This window comes from Papio anubis, chromosome 18 (assembly GCF_008728515.1).
Source record: "Papio anubis isolate 15944 chromosome 18, Panubis1.0, whole genome shotgun sequence".
NCBI lineage: Eukaryota > Metazoa > Chordata > Mammalia > Primates > Cercopithecidae > Papio > Papio anubis.
Genome location: NC_044993.1, coordinates 5,394,729 through 5,417,656, shown reverse-complemented (window position 1 = coordinate 5,417,656; position 22,928 = coordinate 5,394,729). Strand labels below are relative to the sequence as shown.

The 22,928-nt window shown below is 51.2% G+C and overlaps 1 protein-coding gene across 3 annotated transcripts in view; it reads right to left on the bottom strand.

Annotated features, from left to right (window-relative positions):
• MEAK7 (MTOR associated protein, eak-7 homolog) overlaps positions 1-20,475 on the bottom strand; it is a 148,231-nt gene extending 127,756 nt beyond the window's left edge. The window contains exons 1-2 of one of the 3 annotated variants that reach the window (XM_031658051.1): positions 20,199-20,475; positions 19,859-19,941 (exon numbers count right to left, since the gene is read on the bottom strand). In XM_031658051.1, the coding sequence (XP_031513911.1) occupies positions 19,859-19,941; positions 20,199-20,275 (160 nt within the window). In that variant the 5' untranslated portion in view covers positions 20,276-20,475. The remainder of the gene's footprint in view (positions 1-19,858; positions 19,942-20,198) is intronic. The other 2 variants (XM_031658052.1, XM_003917255.4) reach the window with 2 other exon arrangements.
• Between the last annotated feature and the right edge of the window lie 2,453 nt (positions 20,476-22,928).

The following is a 22,928-nucleotide window of genomic DNA, read 5'->3' as shown; positions in this document are numbered from 1 at the left end:
GAGGGGATGAGACAAAGGTCTCAAGGGCAGAAAAGCTGAAGTGCTCAGAGCTCAGTTCCCCACGTCTTCCTTGCTGCCTGTCTGCCTTTTATTTTAAACAAGTGACGGCAGGAAACAGCTTCCTGCAGACTCCATGGTTCCTGAGCTCGTCTATCAAAGACCACCAGGACAGTCCCTCCAGTGTTCCCTCCCCAAAACCCCAACCTCAAGAGAGGGAACAGCCATCATTAGCAAGAGAGCTACTGAGCATCAGCCCTGGGTACCGGGAGGCCTTTCTGCCTGTGCTGCCTCTAGCTCCTCTGCTTGCCCATAAGCCACGAGGATTCAGATGTGCACCACAGCATCACACCGAGCCCTGTCTCACCGAGGATACAGCAAGGTCAGGAGCCCCATCCTGAGGACCGTGGTTTCCTTCTGGTCAGTGTCATGCACTCAGAGCTCAGGCTGATTGCACACTGGAAGTTCCCGATTTGGAGACTATGGATGCCCTCCCCTTCCCACCCAGGGCGAGTTTTGTTTATGAAAAGGCAGCTGTCATGTTTAACATTAATAAAACTCCACTCTCAAAAGAGCCTGACCCTTCCTTCCGCTGGTCTACGAAGCCTCATCAAAGGCCAACGATGGAGCTCTGGCTCCTGGAAAGGACCCCTGGAGACCTAGAAGCCCCAGGCAGGGCCTTGCAGGTAGGTAAAGGGAGCCTTAGTCCAGTGCCCAGGTCATCTCTTCAAGGTTCCCCACCTTCATTTACTAAGTAAGTTCATCTGTGTCAACACATCAGCATCCTAATGTTCTCAGGACACTGCCTGGTGCAGAGCGGAGCTCAGCCCTGGTGGCTGTTACAGGCTCCTCTCTCTGGCCTCTCCCTTTCCTGGCTCTCCTCTGACCTTTCCCCTGGGTCCTGGAAGTGCCTTTTCGCCTCCTCCTCCTCCTCGGTGCCTCTTCCTCCCCTTCTTCCCTCCTCCCGACCTCTCAGGAAGAGAGAGGGATGGGGCAGGGAAAGGCCGGAGGGGGTAAAGAAGAGACAGTGGGGGTGGGAGGGACCACACAGGGAGACCCAGCGGGAGAACCAAGTGGGGGCAGGGACCAAGGCGGGCAGGGGGGTGGGTGGATTAAAGCGGGTGGGGGAGAAGAAGCCGGAGCTGCTGAGCAGTCAAAGTGATGGGGATGTGGGAAAAAAACCCCAATGACAACGGAAACGGAGGATGACCCCAAAGTGGCTAGCTAGGAAGGGGGGCAAAGGCAAGAATTCTCTGTAATCACCAAAGCCACCAGGATGAGCTGCTCTAATAATTCCCCAAAAGTTACAAACGGCATATGGTACCCACTAAGCTTGGAAGGCCTGCCCCTCCCCCCTTCCCCCTCCCACCCAAACTGGAAATCTCAGGCTCAGGTCAGCTCTGAGGAAGAGATTCTGACCAGGCCCACCCAGTGTTCTCACCAGGGTAGCCCCGACACAGGATCCACATTGACTGGGGGCCTTCTCCCCAAAGAGATTCTAGTCTCCTCTGCGTTTCCCCAAAGCCAGTCCTGGCTGGAGGACCAACCCCCGGAGGAAGGAGGATCTGGCTGGGCCAAGCACCGCACAACTCTCTCAACACGTTTGCAAATGTTTTGAACAACTTTTTCTTTCATTACAAAAACATATACTAGGTGTAGAATAATGAGAAACACAAAAAAGCCAAATGAAGAAATTAAGGGTCCCCCACCACCCTAGAAACTTCTTAGTGTAAGTCCTTTTGATCTTTTCAGCTACTTTCATATCTGTCTGGGTCTTGTTATGGCCCCAGCACTGATCCCCACGCCAGGCATGTATGTCATAGGCACCCTCTACGTTATCTGTGGGCCAACGGAAAGAAAAACGAGAGAATCATTTCAGAATTTCAACCCCACACTCAACCTTAGAGCAAGGCAAAAGAAAGGGGGAAGGGGAGGGCGGGAGGAAGTTGCCCCAGAGGGCGGCAAGATTGCAGCTCACTCTAACGCTGCCCTAACTTTACAGAGACTCCGGAGAGGTTATGCAAACACGGCTCAGGAAGGGAAAAAACAACCCACACACTAAAAAGCTGAGTTGTCAGCTTCCACCGAGGGAGCTCCCTGGAGCGAGGAGGAAAGGAAATGGGAAAGAACTCTTACATCCTGCTGCCCAGAGCAAGGGGACAGCTGGGCAGTCGCCATGGCAGCGGCTGGCTTCCAGCAGGCGGCTAAGGGGAGGGGGGCAAGGCTGAGGAAGGAGAAAGGTCTTCTCGCCACCAAAGAGGAAGGAGGGCTCAGTGGGCGCCCATGTGTGTAAGAGGGAGGGGCCTGAGGCTGGGGCTGGAAGGCGCCAGGTTCGTGGCTGAAGTTGAAGGGAGAGCTCTCACTACGAAGAGGCCGCATATCACTGTAGCACTTGCTGTCTTTTTTCAGAGTGACTTTCGTAACTTCCCCTGACTGACAAAAACCAAACCAAACCAAACGCACCCTTCTGTCCTGCTCAAAAAACTTTGCAAAAATATTAAAAAGTGTAAAAACTAAAACTCATTACTCTAGAAATAAACTCCTTTTGGTTTATTCCTTATAGGGAATGACTAAAACTCTTTTTTTTTTTTTTTTTTTTTTGAGACGGAGTCTTGCTCTGTCGCCCAGGCTGGAGTGCAGTGGCGGGATCTCGGCTCACTATAAGCTCCAAGTTCACGCCATTCTCCTGCCTCAGCCTCCCAAGTAGCTGCGACTACAGGCGCCCACCACTACGCCTGGCTAACCTTTTTGTATTTTTAGTAGAGATGGGGTTTCACCGTGTTAGCCAGGATGGCCTCGATCTCCTGACCTCATGATCCGCCTGTCTTGGCCTCCCAAAGTGCTGGGATTACAGGCATGAGCCACCACGCCCGGCCTTTTTTTTTTGAGATGAAGTCTCGCTCTGTTGCCCAGCCTGCAGTACCGTGGCACGATCTCAGTCACTGCAACCTCCGCCTCCCAGGTTCAAGCGATTCTCCAGCCTCAGCCTCCCGAGTAGCAGGGATTACAGTTGCCTGCCACCATGCGCGGCTAATTTTTGCAGTTTTAGTACAGACGGGCTTTCACCACGTTGGCCAGGCTGATCTCGAACCCCTGACCTCAGGTGATCCGCCCGCCTCAGCCTCCCAAAGAGCTGGGATTACAGGCATGAGCCACTGTGCCCGGTCAAGGCTCTGTTTCTTTATGTGATCTGCATTGTGTGGGTATCTGCGTGTAGGCACATGGTTTCTGCAGTGGAGCTCACACTGTAAATGCGGTTTGATATCCAATGCAGAGAAGACTCCTCAAATGATCCCTGACTCATTGCATTTTCATTAGGTGTGAATGACCCAGCTTTCCTAGCTTGACAGAGAACATAAAAAAATGGAGTGCAGGATGGCCAGAGGAAAAGAAAGATGATTACTTCAGCAGAACCTCCAGGGTATAAGCTGATCTGGATACCCAAATTAAACCGAGAGCTAAAGGTTTTCCCCCTATGACAAAGCACTAGCACTTTCTTTCAATGATAATTCTCTACTTCCTTAAATGGGAGTTAGTGTGTTAGACCTGACTCCACCCTCTGACTTAGAGAAGGGGGGCTGTAACCAGTCCCTGGAGGCTCTGAGGACCTTATTACAGCATCTATGGCATCTACAAGGGGACACTCGGCCACTGCGGGATTCAGTGTCTGGCTCCCAATCACTGAACAGCCCTGGCACACACTGCTTTATACTCTTGTATCTGCTTTTTACTGTTGTGCTGCGTCTTCCATCGCTGTGGGATGGTTATTTGACAAACACTTACTGACAATCTGTGATACAGGGATTTTGCTGAAAAACATGCAATCCCTACCCTCAAAAAATATACAGTCTACCATGGCAAACAAAAATGTAGTGTGTGAATACCATGACATTACTGCTATGATAAAGAGTTGTGGCTGGCAGTGATAGGAGCATCAAGGAAAGAAGGAAATCCACTCTGCCTGGACGGTTGTGATCACGACAGGCTTCGCAGAGGAGGTGATGTTTGATTAGGGTCTTTTTCTTTTTACTCCCCAAGATGGAGTCTCACTCTGTCACCCAGGCTGGAGTGCAGTGGCATGATCTCGGCTCACTGCAACCTCCGCCTCCCGGGTTCAAGCAATTCTCCTGCCTCCGCCTCCTGAGTAGCTGGGATTACTGGCACGCTTCACCCCACCTGGCTAATTTTTGTATTGTTAGTATAGACAGGGTTTCACCATGTTGGCCAGGCTGGTCTCGAACTCTTGACCTTGTGATCCCCCAATCCTGGACTCCCAAAGTGCTGGGACTACAGGCATGAGCGACCGCAGCCGTCCTGATCAGGGTCTTGAAGGATGACTTAGAGTTCCTCCAGAGAACAGGGAAAGGACAAAGAGGGTTCTTGTTAACAATTTGAGAGAGAGATTGTGACAGAACTCCAAACAAAGTAACAGCCTCTGCTGGCAAGTTCAAAACGCCTTCCTCCACCAGCCGTCTCTCTGTTTCTGACTCACCACAAGCCAGAGGGGCATAGGATGCAGTTGATTATGACTGTGTGCAAAATAAGAGCTTAAAGGCTCAGAATGAGCTACAGGGCTCCTTCAGCTTGCTCAGCCCTACTCCAGGAGCGAAGGAATCTTGTTCCCCAGCACATCCAAAGCACCCAGACGATGCCCCACGTGTGTTCAATACATACATCCTGAACAAATGAAGGGCATCTGCATGCCATCTTTGACCTCTCAGAGGCTTTTCAGTTCCCAATTTGCAGCTGGGGGTGCAATTTTATACGGTAAAATAAAGAAGATGGGCACAGTGGCTCGGGCCTGTAATCCCAATACTTTGGGAGGCTGAAGCAGGACGATCGCTTGAGCTCAGGAGGTTGAGGCTGCAGTGAGCTATGATCACACCACTGCACTCCAGCCTGGGCCACAGTGAGACTCTGTTTCAAAAAATTTTTTTCTTTTAATTAAAAAAAAAAAAAGAATAAAACCAATTCCTTCTCAGGATTTTTGAAGTGTGACTTCCACCCCCAGAGAGCAGGAATGACTAGACAGGCAGGAATGAATGGATATGGACAGACATAACAAGTGATTTGTTTTGACAAATCTGTGGTTTAGTAAAAGTGCATAGGGCTGGACGCGGTGGCTCATGTCTGTAATCCCAGCACTTTGGGAGGCCAAGGCGAGCAGATCACTTGAGCTCAGGAGTTGGAGACCAGCCTGGCCAACCTGGCAAAATCCTGTCTCTACTAAAAATATAAAAATTAGCCACCCATGGTGGTGTACACCTGTAATCCCAGCTATTCAGGAGGCTGAAGTAGGAGAATCGCTTGAGTCCAGGGGGCAGAGGTTGCAGTAAGCTGAGATCATGCCACTGCATTCCAGCCTGGAGATAGAGTGAGACTCCATCACAAAAGGAAAAAAAAAAAAAAAATCGTGCATGGAAAGGGCAGACCAATAAGGTAGTGTTGCTAGAGTCAGCGATGCCTGCATAATGAGGAAGCTGATTCTCCACCTTTCACACACCCCAAGGACGGTGGCCCAGAGGGACGCAGCTGGCTGGAAACATCAGCCGCAGGAAAGCCTGGAGAGTAGGGTTTAGGTCCTGGCTCTGCCCCTTTCCTCCCATGTGACAATGGCCCAGCGACTTCCCCTCTCTGCCCCCCAGTTCCCCGGAGGCCTCTCCACCTCTACGTAGGAGCCCCTGGTTGGCGGGGGCAGCCTCGCAGTGGACTTTAACAACACTCCAGCCCGCAAGCCTGCACACACCAGACCCCACGGGGAGGGCTGACTCACTTTACTCTTCCACAGATTCACTTATTCGTTACCCCATGCAACGTCCGAGGCAGAACCTCCCCTCTTCCCAAAGGACCGAGGCAACGAAGCGTGACTCAGCCAGGGCTCTGCGCCAGACTCTGAGTGAGCACATTGGAAACGCGGGTACCACACGGCGTCGTGGCTCGGCCCTAAACACAGGAGGACCCCACTGAGAGCCCAGGGGACCAGCAAGCCTCCCCCTGGAGGTCTCCTCATCGGTGACACAGCACGTTGATCCTCATCAGAGTCAGCTGAGGGGGTGACGCCCTGGGAATTGGGCCAGGCATACAAAGTGTTGAGAAGCGCTAGGTGAGGATAAGGACAAGGTGGCCTTGGGACCAATGGGGACAATGGCAACAGACTATGAAGCGAATGGAGGCAGTGGGGGAGCCGGGAGTTCAGTGGGGAGAGGCAGGGCTGCGCTCAGAGAAAGAGGCCGCTCAGGGCCTGTGGGGTTGGCGCATCATCCCTGGGGACCCACAGGAAGAAGTGGCAGAATAAAACTGCCCAGCTGGGAATGAGCCACAAAAACGGCCAAGGCAAAGTTCTAGGAGGACATGAAACCAAAGTAGTCAGAATAAAATGCGTGCTGCTCCAGGAAAACCCGGAGGCCTTACATGGCTCCCGGGGCCACTGCACCCTGGGCCCTGCTAGCTCCCCACCGTCCCGCTTTCCACCCCCCACTCCCCACCCACACTTCCTCCCCGATGGCCTCCACCCCATGTTCCCCACTTCCTACGACACCCCCACTCCCCTCTCCCTCCCGCTGCCCCACCACAGCTGGACCCCATGCTCCTCAACCGCCTTCCCACCCATGCTCCCCTCCCACCCCCCCCCCCCCCCCCCCCCCCCACCCCCCACCCCCCTCACCCCCTGCTCTCCACCCCCACTCCCCACCCACGCTCCCCTCCCATGGCCCACACCCCATGGCCCCGCTAGGTTCCTGCCCTCCTGCCCACCCAGGAGCCTCTTCCTCCTTTTTTCTTTACGTTTCTTAAACCTAAGATATTATTTACACAGCATGAACAGCACCCTGTTAAACTGTACAATTCAGTGGTTTTCGGTCCATTCACAAGGTTGTGCACGGTAATGCACCCCACTGAGCTCTCCCAGCACGAGTGCCCAGCAGACCGTGAGTGCTCAGTTTATATTTGCTGCGGGGATGAGTGATCAAAGTCACCCAGGAAGAGAGTATGGTGTTCCCAAGAACGGGCCACACAGCAGCCAGGTTTGGCCAAATCCAGAGAGCTCCAGGGTGGACACGGCCCTCTCTGTCCCTCTGTGAGGCAGAGGCCCAGAGGGGGCTGTGGCTGCAGGGGTCACACAGGGGGCGCCACGAGCCTGGCTCTTTGCATCTCAAGCCAGGTTCTTTTCACCCTTCCCCCAGCTCCAGCTGACCCCTGGCCCGCCTGAGGCGGCAGCAGCTTGTATTTGCAAGCCATGAACAATACACTCCATTTTATAAGCAGGGTAGAATTCTAGCCAGAAAGGAGGAGAAAAGCTCTAGCCAGAAAGGGGGAGAAAAGCGCTTCCGCTTCCGGGTCAGATCAGACCTCCAAAGGCCAGCCCTTCAGGCAAAAGTAGGGAAATCGGGATTTCCTGGGAAAGTCTCTCCAGGGCAGGAGGGAACATTTGGGTTCAGGAATTAAGGAGCATTGCTCCCCAGACACACTCACAGGTTTTCTGTGTCAACAACAATGGCAGAAATGACCTCTAAACAACAGTGGCTTCTAAACAGTGCCACAGCTCCCCCACGGCCTGGGCCTGGGCCTTAGGTCTGCCCCTTGGTGTTCCACAAAAGAGCCTCCCGTGGTCTTACCTCCTTGTTTCATGAAGATTTTACATTGCAAGCTGGAGTGCAGGGGGTGTCAGGAGTGGGGGCGAGAAGCACATGCACCAGGTAAGAATTGCAGCCCGGCCGCATGCCGCCCCAGCTGTGAAACGGGATAGCAACAGGGCCTGCGATGCTGGGTCACCGTGCATATTAAATTAAATCACAAGAAAGTGACTGTGGCAGGCAAAACAATGGCCCCCAAGACATCTATGTCCTAAACCCCAAAACTGTGAATATGTCCCTCACATGGCAAAAGGGACTTTGAGGGTGCGATTAAGGTAAGGATCCTGAGATGGGAGATTCTCCTGGGTTATCTGTGTGAGACCTGTGTGATCACTGCAGTCCTTAAATGGGGAAGGGTGGGGAGGAGGGCCAGAACCAGAGAGATGACATCATGAGGACTCGACCTGCCACTACTGGCTTTGAAGACAGAGGAAGAGGCCACAAGCCAAGGAATGCAGGCAGCCTCTGGAAGCCAGAGAAGGCAAGGAAATGGATTCTCCCCTGGAGCCTCCAGGAGAAACTGCCCTGTCCATACCTGGATTTTAGTCCTGGGAGGCTCATGTCAGACTTCTGAGTTCCAGAATTGTAAGATGATGCATTTATGTTGTTTTAATTCACCAAGTTTGTGGTCATTTGTAACAGCGGCCATAGGAAATTAACACAATGACCTTGGCTAATGCCTGGCCTAATAAAGGTCCACTGTTAACTATTGCTGTTATCAATTTAGTTACTTATTACTGGCAAGGAAGCTTACCTAACTACATAGAAGACAAAATAAGTGCATGAAGAAAAACGTGGTGACCATAAACTAAGTACAGAACTAAAAACAAGATCTATGACGGGTTAATTTCAAAATGCACGCATGAAATAAAATATTAAATGCTGAGGTGCCATGCCTGTCTTCAGAAACCAGCCTCTGGGGACCTGCCACTGCTGAGGCCACTGAGCTAAATCAGAAAAGTCTCTGGCACTTGTTTAAGTGGGAGAGGAAGGTGGCGATATCTGGGCTCTGGAGTAAGAAGCCTGGGGCCAGAGCAGTCATGTGGCCAGTGGTAGCAGCCGGGGAGCCTTGTGGGCCACTGGACTGTTACTTTGGAGGAGGGGACGGCGGGCCCTCCTGTGTGAGCTTAGCTCTCAGACATCTACATAGACTGTCACTCATATGCCTACTCAACGACATCTGTGCAGGCTACCAGGTGCTGTTCCCAGCACTGCCAATACTGCAGAAAACAAAGCTGACCAGGTTTCTGCCCCACAGGGCTTAGATGCTCCCAGGAAAGTCACACAATAAACAGGTGCATAACTGCACATGTGGCTATGATCTTAGGCACTGCTAAATGCTGCAAGGATATGCTTTTTGACTCCTTGTCACCTTCTCGAAGGCCACGTCTGGTTTCAGCGGTGGTGGGCATAGCCATTTGGGTACACCATGACATCCTGCCATGTGCTAGCTGCTCAACCCCACAGAGGCACAGCCTGGAGTGCAGAAACCCTAGAGCCCCTAAAGGACCCCTCAACCAATGGTGGATGAGAGTCGGTGGCTACGTGCCCCCGCCTCCCAGGGCTGTACTCTCCACGTTCCTCTAAGGGTTCCTGTGGGATTTTGTCCCAGATGCCCACAGCAGTAACTGTAGGATTCTGTCCCAGGTGCCTACAGCTCATAAGAAGTAGAGCTGAAATTTGAACCCAGGCATTATGGGTTCTCTTCTATAAGCAAGAGACAAAGGGGTGGACAGCCAGCACTTGCTGGGAAAAGCCTATGACCCGGGATACAGCCCATGACTTGGGCCCACTCAAGGAAGCAACACACCCGTGGGGAAAAGAGACTGGGAACCAGCTAACCATGAAGCTTGGGGATTCCACCACCAACCGGACAAAGTCCCTCTCTCCAGGACTTCGCCAAGGAGATGAAGAAACAGACATGCACACCACCACCACACAGGACACCAGCACCATGAAGACAAGGAGGGCATCCGAGCAGAGGGAACATTCACACCGGGCCTTGACGGGTGTGTAGGAGTCCTCCAGGAAAGCGAAACAGATGAAGACAGTGCAGGCAGAGGGAAGAGCATCCACAGGCCTAAGGAAGCGGGAAGGCAGGGCAGCATGGCACAGGGAAGGGCTGGGAGCCTCGGACACAGATCTGGATTCAAAATGCAGTTCTTCCCAGCTGCAGCGTTTCCAGCAAGCAACTCTGGCTCTCCAAGGAAAATGTCAGGTTCCTCCTCAGTGAAGTGCGGATAATTCCTGCTTGTGGGTGTCACTCTGCTCATTACACCCTCAGAGAGAAGATAAATGAGATGAGCTAACACACGCAGAGCCCCTACGTAGGGCCTGGGACTTGGGCATCCCTGAGGTCAGCATCGTGTGTGTTGGGGACATGCACGGGAGGAGTTGGCTGGCCAGCCCCTGTCATAAAGGGCACTCCATGTCATGTCTGAGCATTTGGACCTTATGGGGAAAAGGTGTTGGGAGTGGGAGGCGGGGGAGCAGCCCAACCTGAAGGTTAGAAAGCCACCCCTGGCCTGAACTGCAAGCTCACTGGGGTCAGGGAAGGGACTCAACTCAGTACTTGGCAAAGGGCTTGGCGCACAGTAGATGCTCAGGAAACATCCTGGAGAAGACAAGGTCACGATCAAGGGTGGAGCCCTAAGAAACGCCTAGACTTATCAGGCAGGAAGCAGAAGCAGCAGCAGCAGAAGGAAGTGAGAATGAGAGGAGAGAGGCATAAAAGGAGAACTAGGCACGTCTAGCCGTGCAGAAGCAGAAGCACAAGCGAGGGGGACTATCTTTTCAGGGGGTGCTGGCCACTGGCAAATGCTGGAGGGAGGTAAAGTGAATCAGAGACAAAGAAATGACCACTAAATCCGGCAACTGGAATATTATCAAAGACCTAGGCATAGAGCTCCATGCTCCAGGTGTGGGTGGGCGCCAGAATGAAATAGGGTAAAGAAAGGATGGAAGACAAGGAGGTATTATAACATCCCTAAAACCTGTAAGCAATGCTTTCAAAAAGTTTGCATTAACTTCTGAAGATTTTCAAGGGGCAAAAACACAATTTAACTAGTGTTTGGGGAAGGCCTTTTTTAAACATGAGACACTGTACTTACCAGGAAGATACACATCTACCATCCCTCATCATGGGTGACAAGGCCACAAACAGAAAAGCAAGCACAAACATCACCATGCAGTAGACTGAAAGAGCTACCACAAAGCCCACGCGCCTTTGGACACACAAAAAAGCTACGCAGCATGGCTCGGGGCCTCCCAGCTTCAGATATGTGGCAAAGAAGGCAATGGGAGACTGGATAGTGCACAAAATCACAAAGGTAATGTCTCAGCAGCCCTTCAGGGTACCACTTAAAAACAAAACCCCAGCCGGGCGGGGTGGCTCACGCCTGTAATTCCAACACTTTGAGAGGCCAAGGCAAGTGGATCGCTTGAGCCCAGGAGTTCGAGACCAGCCTGGACAACACAATGAAACCCTATCTTTACAAAAGATACAAAAATGAGCCAAAGCAGGTGCCTGTAGTCCCAGCTACTAGGAGATGCTGAGGTAGGAGAATTGCCTGAGCCTGGGAGACAGAGGTTGCAGTGAGCCAAGATCATGCCACTGCACTCCAGCCTGGGTGACAGGGCAAGATCTTGTCTCAAAAATTAAATTAAATTAAAAACCCAACATTGTTTCTGGAGCAAAGTAGGGACTCAATAAAATGTTTGTCACATGCATAACGGACAGACTGTTCAGCACTTTATAACTGCCCAAAGCCCTGTCACAGATTGAGAGCTTCAGTCCCTTAGACCTTAGGAAAGAAGGGAATTTCTCTCCTTCCCTTCTCACCCAAATTTCTGAAACCCGTGTGTGTATGTGCAGCTAGGGAAAAAATATTCAGGTGCAAAACAGCATGATACATAGACTGCCAACTCTCTGTGCGTTGTATTGCTATATATGAGGAGGTCACGGACAGCAGGTGAATTTGACTCCTTAGCATTCCAGCTCCCTTCTTTTGGTAACTATACTCCAGTTTTCCGTAGGAACCACCCCTCCACCACTCTCAGTCTCTGTCGTCCAGGTAGGGCTGATCCCACCTCCGAGAGGCATAGACCAGGCCTGTACTAAGACACATTTGGTCAGTCTTCCTGGAGGCACAGCAGGCCAGAAAACAGGGCTGTGAGACAGCAGAGCGCAGAGGGAAGGAGCACCTCCTTCAATCCTTTCTTCAACATCTACGCCAAGCGGTTAATCGGACTCTCCTCACATACCTCCCATGACGGGGGCCTCGCTTTCTCCTCTGGTAGCCCGTTCTACCTTGAGGGCCGTTCTTCCACTCCAGGTCCACCCAAAATCTATCTGATATGGTTTGACTGTGTCCCCACCCAAATCTCACCTTGAATTGTGATAATCCCCATGTGTCAAGGGCAGGACGGGGTGGAGATAACTGAATCACGAGGGCAGTTTTCCCCACACTGTTCTGGTGACAGTGAGTTCTCACAGAGTTCATGGTTTTACAAGGGGCTATCCCCTTTGCTTGGCTCTCAGTCTCTCTCCTGCTGCCATGTAAAGAAGGATGTGTTTGCTTCCCCTTTTGCCGTGACTGTAAGTTTCCAGAGGCCTCCCCAGCCATGCAAAACTGTTAAGTCAATTAAACCTCTTTTCTTTATAAATTACCCAGTTGCGGGTATTTCTTCATAGCAGCGTGAGAACAGACTCACACACTATCCCTGAATTCCTACTGCATAGTCCCATTTACCACATAGGGTTGGTGTGGGGGTAGGAACACAAGAAGTCCACACTTTCCACATGACAGCCCCTCAAACATCTGAAGACAACACTCGTGTGCCCCCAAGGATCTCTCCTCTTGATCTCACAAGGTTAAATATGCCCAATTTCCTCAGTCAGTTCTCACATGAGAGGCTTTAAATTCCTTGTCCAGCCTGGATTCTCCTCTCCTCTGAGACTGTGTCCAGCTGCCTAACCTGGAGACTATGGCCAGGACTCTTTTAGATGGAAACTAAATCCAGAACCCACTCATGCTGGCCTAAGAAAAAATATTACTTGGCTCATGAAAGGGAACTGTCTAAGGAGAAAGCTTCAAGCATGGCTGGATCCCAGAGTTTTAAGCCGCGTCACCTGTCTCCACCCCCACCACAAGGCTCTGTCCCTGAGTTCTCAGACAGGTTCTCTCTATAAATGGTAGACACACCCTGTGAGCTCCAAGTCCTCATCATTCTTATTTGTTTTAATCCCAGAGAAAGATAAAAAGACTCTTTACCAACAACTCTGTCCAAAGTCTCAGGGATGAATCTGATTGGCTAGATGTGAGTCACAAGGGCCCTTGAACCAGTTGGCAGAGGGGTGGCTTACTCTGATTGGACAGTCTGGGTCATGTGCCCTCTCACAGGCACTACATTGGCTGCCCAGGATTATTATGAAATGGAAGGAAGAGTTTCCCCCAAAGGATGGAATGCTGGACAGAAAAACAAAAACAAAACAAACAAAAAAAACCCCATCAATCCCTACATCTCTCTGTGTGACGTTTTGGATTAAACACTACTGGTTGACCAGAGCCTCATGGGAATATCGTCTCCACCCAGACCATCATCCAACAAATGTTACAAGGCACCTGCCTCCAAGCAAGCCGATGCTGCCCTTCATGAAGGTGCCTTTTCTGGTAACCACCGCACATCTCAAATTTCTTTCAACCTATCCATTGATATGTAACACCTTTCAGAAGGTGCTACTTTAACAACAACCACATTTATTGAGCATTTATTCTATGTCAGGCAGTACTCTACAAGCTTCATATGGAACATGCCGGTTTATCCTTACAACAACCTACGTGCAATCATTATCCCCATCTTTACAGACGAGAAAACAGAAACTCTGGGAGATCTGCCCAAGGTCACACAGCACAAGGCTATCGTTCAAAGCAAGATGCCCCAGCCCCACCACTGATGCTCTTAACCAATCAGCTCTAAAAGCTGCACCAACAGAAAACTGGACTCATTCCCAGATGCCTGGATTCCTTCTAAAATAAAACTGCTTGCAACACATAATTTGAGGTCCATGGATAGAGGATTGGTTTAACAATGTTACATTTGTGTGAGAGAAACTATGTAGCCATTTTCAAACTGGTACTGCAGAATAAGAGAGGAAGATAGGGAGGACTTTGGAATGGGGGGGAGGTGGCTCTAAAATATCTATGATCCCCTTTTGTAGTAGAATTACAAATAGAAAAATATCTCAAGAATATAGATAAAAATGAGACCAGTAGTCTGTCCTGGGAGATGACAATAAAATGTCAGCTCCATGAGGACAGGGGCCTTTTCCGTTTCTATACTTAACCTCAGTGCCTAGAATCGCGCCCCCACAGAGTAGCACTCTCATATGTTCAATAAATTAAATGAAGAAATGAACAGGAGAATGAAGGAATAAATGAATGAATGAGGGAACAAGTTCCTGAGTGTTTGCAAAACTGTATCTGAACTGTATTACTTGGTATTCTCTTCTTTTGGTTTAATCTTGGTTTATGAGTATGCTACAAAGAATATGTATTGTTTGAGTGGTACAGAAACAAAATGTGATTTCATAGACAGCCCCAGCCACTGCCTCACCATACATACATGATCTGTAAGCCCTTTCTGCTGTGGTCAGACAGATCATATGACCGGTCTGGTAAATGGCTTCTTTCCCTCCACCTCTGCCAGCTGAGCCCTGATTGCTCCTGGCTCCCAGTGGCTCTGTTAGGTGAACCTGTGACCCTCCAGCCCAGCTCAGCACCCATTTCCTTCCCATCATCTCTCCCCCTTCCGTCTTCTTGGTGCTCTTGAACGCTTCTTCCACATCACTTAAATTCCACAGACAAAAATGGCAATCACAGTGACTGACATTTATGGAGTGCTCACTATGTCCCAAGCAGCATAAGGACTTGCTTCTTCAATCCTTCTAATGACCACACTGTAGCAGGTTACCAGACGGGTAACTCACCTGCTCCAGAGCACATGACTGGCAAGTATTTGAACCCAGGCAATCAGACAAAACCCAAACCTTGAACCACTGAGCTAAGCACCTCTCACCATGCTCCTGCACGCAGACCCGTGCCAAAGGTCTAATGCGTGTCCACATGGGGCCAAATGCCTATTGCATATCAGCCTGGGCCAGGTGCTACTGTGTGCTGAGTGGGGACGTGTACTGAAAGCTTCCGAATGGAAAGCATAATGCCTCCATGAGTGCTATCAGAGTAAAAACAATTATTTGAGGCCGGGCACAGTGGCTCACACCTGTAATCCCAGCATTTTGGGAGGCTGAGGCAAGTGGATCACTTGAGGTCAGGAGTTTGAGACCAGCCTGGCCAACATGGTGAAATCCCATCTCTACTAAAAATACAAAAATTTGCCAGGTGTGGTGGCACGTGCCTGTAGTCCCAGCTACTTGGGAGGCTGAGGCAGGAGAATCGCTTGACCCCAGGAGGCAGAGGCTGCACTCCAGCCTGGACGACAGAAAAAAAAACTCTGTCTCAAAAAAAAAGAAAAGCAGTGGTAAGGGCAGCCAACACACACCATGGCCTGTGCTCTCATTTTAGGTCCATTACTTCAGGGAACCTTCCCAGTCACCTTCAAAGGTAAGCATGTCAGGATCCCCATTTTACAGACCTAAAAACTGAGGCACAGAGGGAGGGATGCACTTGCCCAAGGCCACACAGTGAGTGAGAAGCAGAGCTGAGATGTCAATCTAAAATGTTTCTTTTTTCTTTTTCTTTTTTTTTTTTTTGAGACAGAGTCTCACTCTGTTGCCCAGGCTAGAGTACAATGGCACGATCTCAGCTCATTGCAACCTCTGCCTCCTGGGTTCAAGCGATTCTCCTGCCTCAGTCTCCGAGTAGCTGGGATTACAGGCACTGGCCACCATGCCCAGCTAAGTTTTGTATTTTTAGTAAAGACAGGGTTTCACTATGTTGGCCAGGCTGGTCTCAAACTCCTGACCTCAAGTGATCCGCCTGCCTTGGCCTCCCAAAGTGCTGGGATTACAGGCATGAGCCATGGCGCCCGGACTACAGCGTTTTTGATTCCAAAGTGTACTCAGAGTTGAAATAAAGAAGGAATCACAGTAAGCTAGGTAGGCGGCTGAGTCCCACATGAGTTGAGATGGGGAAGAGGTGTTCCTCATGGTAGAAACCTCCAAAATCAAAAGCACCAAGGCGGGGATGTTACAGTGTTGGGCAGCAGGTGCGTGAGGGAGGCTGTGTGGAGATACTAGAGAGGAGATGTGGGTGGGGACAAACCGACTAGAAAACCAAGCAGACAGCCTGAGTGTAATCCAATGGGCAGAAGGGAGCCATAGAAGGTTAATGAGCAGAGGAGTGACTTGATTAGAAATATACTATAGAAAGAATTACCCCAGCAAGGGAGGACAGAGTAGATACCAGACAAGGAAGATCGAGGGCAAACAGACTGTTGCTATAAAGAGGAAGGCAGAGATGTTAAGGGGCAAATGGACACTTTTCTGAAAGTGGCATGCCATTCTTCCCTAGAAGGCCACCTCCCCAAGTCAGTCTCCTGGTTTGGGTGGGGCTGCCCCCTCCCCCCACTCCAGAGGTGCGCATGTGATCCAGGCCTGGCCACCCAGAGTCTCAGTGGTTGGTCTAGGGATGGGCACACGACCTCAGGGGAGCCACAGACAGTCCAGGGACCCCCAAAATCACTGGCAAAGAGGCCTGCTCTCTCTCCACCAAGATGGCTCTGCCCAGGGACTAAACCTTCCCGTTCCCCGCAAGAATGGAGGTGAAGGATGAAGACAGAGCTAGGAGGAGGAAGACAGGCTGTTTGGAGTTTGGGCAGCCTTTGCTGCTGCTAGAACTTCCCCTGGAGTTTCCAACCTAGAGGCCACAGTGGATTTTCTGCTTACATTAATCTGCACTGGGCATCTCTCACAGCCCTTGCAAGGTCTCTGACCATCCCAGGTGAACTGAGCTATGGAGCAAGAAGCAAGAGCAGAGGTAGTGGTGGGGCAGGCAGCGAGGAAGGCCGGGAGCCAGGCGAGCCCGGGAAGAAGCAGTACAGACACAGAGCAGGCAGAAAGATTGGGAGGATGAGTGCGGGGGTGGGAGGGAACTGGTCTGGCAGCGCAGACACCCAGTGGCCCTCTGGAAAACAGCTCTGAGGGAGGAAAGGCCAGGCCAGGAGGCTGGGGAGAGAAGAGGAGGGGAGGCTGGGTGGAGAGATCCCATTCTGGAACGCCCTTGGGGAGGAAGGGGAGAAAGGACAGTAGCCTGAGGTGGGAGGGCCACGGAAGCGGGTATTTTAGAGAGAATGCCTGAGTGCCAGAGCAGGGAGTGTTGGGAGGAGAGCAGGACCCCAGGATGGCCCACACCCTGAGTTTATAAGGAAGAAACTGGGTGCTGTTTCTGGCCTTCCAAGTCTGCTGGCCACCTTGCGAGATGTTTGGAAACAGGAAGCGCGAGCCAGAGTGGAACTTTTCTTCTCAGGCCTATCAGGATACCTGGCAGGGAAGTGGGGCCACAAAAGAGCCCTCTCTGCATCACAAGTGGGCAAAAACATGTCATTTGCAACCTGCAAGCAATCCCACCCAGAGGTGAGAATCTAAACGACCTCCTCAGAAGCCAAGAGTACGTCCCCCGAGCCAGCCTGCCTGGGTTCAAGTCCTGACTCTGCCACTTTCTAGCTGGGTGAACACAGGAAGCCTATTAACCTCTCTGGGCCTCAGTTTCCTCATCTGTAGAATGGGAACAACCTCAGTACGTGCCACACCGGGCTGTTCTGAGGCATGACCAAGATAACGCATGTCGAACGTGACTAGTATCCAGCCAGCGCCAGTGTTGAGTCCATTGTCCCTGGGTTATGAGGACACGACGGCAGGAAGGAACAAGCTTTTCCGAGAGGAACAAGAGCAGACATGGCAACCATAATTCTCCTATGCATTTGTCCAACAGATGGCTGGGGAAAGAATGCAGACTGCAGCTGAAGCTCCCATGGCCCATTCATGAGGATCCACACACAGCAGGGGAGCATTTTTAGCTTCCTCGCCAGACGTGCGCCACTCCCCACTCCCGTCCCTGGGGGGCAGGGGGTGCGTATGAGCAGAAAACCACAAGCCTTCGGGAGGAAGTGTTTTCCCACTACACCAGAGTGGGCTGAGGCCTGGGAGTATCTGCCAGGAGTCCCCTGATGGGAGGGATGCTCCTTTCCTCATCACCTTCTACTTGCGGGAGAGAACAGTAGCTTCAGGGGCAGACCATGGTTTGATGGGGGAAGGGAGTGATTGGCGACCAGCGGGAGGAAAGAAGTGAATGTAGCGAGGGAAGCTGGCCTGTCAAGCAGAGCCTCAGAGCTGGCAAAGCAGAAATACTGCTGAATCTTCTGGCTGTTCACGAACCGGAGGGGAGAAAGTTAAGATTTCGCACTTATTCCGCTTGCAAAAACATTAAACCACAGAGGCAGAGGGACGGAGGCCTGGGTGCAAATCCTGCCCTGCCAACTCTTCACATCGTTGCAGTGCTTTATGCTGCTATTTTAGGCCAACTGTTTACAAAAGCAATGAATGAATGTCTAGAGGCAGCGCGCAAGGAGTAATTTTAGTTGTGTGTGTGTGTGTGCACATTCTTAGTATCGCTCAGCCTCTAGTAGTCCCTCCACAAATATCCTTTGAATTGAACTAAATGTAAAATATAATTTGATTATGGAAGCAGTTAAGGAAAGAAACACCCACATGATCCCTGGCACAATTTTGTACTTTTTATTTATTTCGCAAATAATCATGTAGCTTGTACAGGCACTGTTCTGAGCATTTTACACATACTGACTCACTTACCCTCACAACGGCACTGTGAGAGTGCAGGTGAGGAAACCAAGACCCCCAGAGATGAAGGAACTCGCTCCAAGCCACAGAGCCAGGACGCAGCCATTGAGGGATTCAAACCCACACCGTCGGCTGGGCTCGGTGGCTCACGCCTGTAATCCCAGCACTTTGAGAGGCCAAGGCGGGCAGATCACCTAAGGTCAGAAGTTAGAGACCAGCCTGGCCAACATGGTGAAACCCCCATCTCCACTAAAATTACAAAAAATTAGCTGGGCGTGGCAGTGGGCGCCTGTAATCCCAGCTACTCAGGAAGCAGGAGACTCTCTTGAACCCAGGAAAGGGAGGTTGCAGTTAGCTGAGATTGGCCACTGTACTCCAGCCTGGGCAACAGAGCAAGACTGTGTCTCAAAAAGACAAAATAAATAAATAAATAAATAAATAAATAAATAAATAAATAACCCACACCATCTGGCTCAGGGTCCACGCCCTAACCTCCGGGCTGTGCTGCCTTTGTCCAAAAGTTTGCTTCCAACTAAAGACCAGAGATGGGAGGGAGTCGCATTCTCCAATCTCTTTAAAAGGTCCCATTACCAACATCACAGAGCCTCTGCCACTACTGAGGGGTTTATGGCGATGCCTGCCACGTGGTCTTTCTTTTCATGGTTCATACACAACCAGGAAGTGCCTAAGGCACACAAATCTTAAGTATACAGTCTGATGATTTTTTACGTGGGTACACACCTGCATAACCCCCTCCCAGATCAACAAATGTCTACAGAGACATTTCCAGCTCCCAGCAGTCCGGGTGGTGTGCCCCTCCCAATCAGAGGCTATCTACCCCAAAAGCTAACCTGATTCTGACATTCACACCATAGATTAGTTTCGCCTTGTCTAGGATTTATAAATGGAATCATATGGTGTGTACTCTTTTGCATCTGATTCTACTCGTCAAATTAAAAATCACATAAAATTAGCACACGGTTAGACAATGATAGTGGGAGAAAGGAGGGCGCGGCTGAGTTTCTTTCCCTTCCAAGCAGCCCCCTAGCCTGTTCGTATTTGGGCTCAGTGACTGATCAAAAGGGACAGTGGGAAGAGCTGGACACTGGAGTTTGGAAACACAGGAGTTGACCTTGGAAAACCAGTGAACCGCAGGGGGCAAAAGAGCTGCCCCGCCTGGAGAAGGCATTGTGGGATGGCGGAGGCAGGTGGGTCAATTCTGTTGCTTCGGATGTCCAGAGGGGAGATGGTTTTATGAGGCCTTAAAAAGCTCACATCGGGTTCCTCCCACGCCATGCGCTAGGAGCACCCCATGTGGCCACCGGTTCCTCCCAGGTTGGCTCTGGCCGGGGCTCCCCGGGTGCAGACAACCTCCCAACGACCGCGCATCCGCCCGGCAGGCGCGCCTCCCTACCTGTGCACTGCTGGATGAAGTGCTGGTACTCCGCTCCCTGCTCGCCGGGGACGATGGTGGAGCCGTCATATTTAAAAGTCACCCTTTGGGTTGGGAGAAGAAAAAAACACACACACACACATCAGCGCTGGTGGCTGCGCGGCGCGGCGCTTGCAGAGGACAATCTAACAGACGCGCTGGCCACGGAGAAGCCCGCGGGGGCCTGGCACGCCGTCCCGGAATAAGGCGAGGAAGACAGTGCGGGAGGCCCCGAATCCGTCCCGCCTGGAGGCCGGCTCGGTGCACGAGGCCCCGCGCGAGCCCGGGGAGCGGGGCGTGGAGAGGAATGAAAAGTTCCTACCAGATGACGGCTGAGCCGTCGTCGCGCACCAGGTTGTACGCCGCCCGGCAAGCCTCTTTGTCGATCTTGGTGGCCATCGCCGCGGGGCCTCAGCGGGACACTGTCCGGGGCGGCCGAGCGCGCCCCTGGCCGGCGGCGGGAATGGGAGCGCGGCGGGTACGCGCCGAGGGCGCACGGGCTGGCGGCGGTGGCTACGGCGACGCGGCGCCTGCGAGCTCCGAGCACGGCAGCGGCTTCCACTGCGGACGGAGAGCGCGCGGGGACCCCCAGGCCGTGGCCCACCCCGCCCCCCCGCGTCCATTGGCCGCCCAGGCCGCGGCCCGCCTGGTCATTGGCCGCCGGGCTGCGGGGGCGGAGCGTCTTGATTCTCGGGCGGCCAATCCCAGCCCGGAAGGCTTGCGCAACTCGGAGGTGGGGGCCGGAGTAGGGGCTTTGCCTCCTCCCTCTCCCTCCTCCCTGCCGCTCTCTTCTCCTCCAACATCCCTCTTCTCTCTCCTTCTCACTTCCCCTCCTCCCCTCCCGACCTCTCCCTGGAAATTCCCACTACCCTAACCCCCTTTCCCACCCCGCCTTCCTCCTCTCCCTCCTCCTTCCTTTTCTTCCCCCACTCCTTGCTTCCCCCACTTCCCTGACCTCTTCTCCCTACCTTCCCTCCCCCTCTTTCTCCCTTCCCCCTTATTCTTCTTCCTCTCTCCTCCTCCCTCTTCTTGCCTATCCCAGCCCGAAACTTCTTCGTCCTCCCTATTTCTTTCTCCCCAAGCTCTCTTCCTTCCTCCTCCTTGACCCCCTCCCCTGCTTCCCCCTGACTTCCCCTCCCTCTTCTCCACTTATCCTCCCGGCATCTCCTCCCTCCCTGTCCCCTATTCCCTCCTCCCATTCCCCCTCTCCCCCTTCCTCATTCTCCCCTTGCCCCTGCCCCGAGGCTGCAGGGCTGCAGAGCTCCACAGGGGACCTCCACGTGGATGACGTAATGCATCGAACCCAAGGAGACAGGCTGGCCACTACCTACCCCAGCGTTTGGTTCCGTGGATTCTAGGTGGGGAAGAATTGGAAAGAATGAAGCATTTTTAATAGGAAGAAGTAGAAAGTGGACTGCTTCCAAAACGCTGGTGGGCTCTCTGTTTACTCTAGATTCTGGTCATTTGCATTCCTATCTTAACCTCTCCCTTTGGGCTCCTCTGAAAGCAAGAGCTGACTCATTCTGTCTTCCTCATTCCTTCACTGACTCATTCATTCATTCCCTCATCCAGCCATTCCACAAAGACCAGTTACAGCGTCCAGGCAGGTAAAAAGGCAGGATCCTGAAGGCTGGGCTCTTAAATTGCATCCAGTACTGCCACTTTCCAACTAAAGGGCCATTGGAAAGCCTCAAAACCTCTCTTAAATGACTCCTCAAATGGGAAAAATAGTATAACTGATATCACTGCTTTGTTTTAAGTTTAATTGAAATGACACATGGAACAAATATACTAGACATTCGATAAAATGTCATCATTTTTGGTTATTAAGTGATAAAAACAAATCCTAAATAGAAACCCAAAAGGTCAGGGACAATGTCCAATTAATATTAGAATTCTCAACAAGCAAAAAAACAAAAACAAGAAATTGAATGAACGAATCAACCAGTCAATCAATGGGTAGTGGAATGGGTGGGTGGACAGGAACACAGTTTCAGAAGAGTAGAGGCTAGATGCTGTTATAAGACAAAAAGAAATTCTCATTTCATTCCTCACAAAGCGGTTCCTACCTAACTCTTTGATAAGCGTAATGGGACAATTGGCCATTGGAAAGAAGAACAAAGATGGATCCATTGATCAGGGAAAATTGCAAAAGGATCAAAAATGTAAACACAAATAAAGGAAATCAGACCAGTTGCAGTGGATCACACCTGTAATCCCAGCGCTTTGGGAGGCTGAGGTGGGAGGATCTCATAAACTCAGGAGTTCGAGACCAGCCTGGATAACATGGCGAAAGCCCATCTCTACTAAAAATACAAAAAGTAGCCAGGCATGGTGGTGGACGACTGTAATCCCAGCTACTTGGGAGGCTGAGGCAGGAGAATCGCTTGAACCCAGGGGGGCAGAGGTTGCAGTGATCTGAGATCGCACCATTGCACTCAAGCCTGAGCGATAAAGCGAGACTCTGTCTCAAAAAAAGGAAATCACAAAAGTGCCAGAAGAAAATATGGGGAGCTTCCTTCTAACCACAAACCATGTTACCCAAATCCAAATCCAAAAGCCATTGAAAAGATGAATACATTCAAACATATAAAAAGTGATCCAAGAAAAAAAAAAAAAAAAAACCATACCATCACGTGATGCAAAGAGTAAAAATTAAAAGACACAGCAGTAAAAAGTGTTTGCAACTCAAGTAAAGAATTAGTCTTGCTAAAATATAGATAAGTCAATCTTAAAAAAAAAAGAAAGAAAATGAAAAGAAAAATGGTCACAGAACATGACCAGACAGATTAGATGATCTTAAACATGCGAAAAGATGCCCAACCTCAACTCCTAGTAAGAGAAATGCAAATTCAAGCAAAACAGATACCTTTAAAAATAAATAAATAAACAAGCAGGTTGGCAAAAATAAAAACCTCTGACCAGCCTACTTTGCTGGGGAGGCTGTGAAGACCCAGGCCCTCTTGTACATTGCTGGTGGGAGTGTGAATTGACAAAACCCCCATGGAGCAGCATGGAGGTCAGTGGGCAATGTCTAGCAAATTTACAAGTC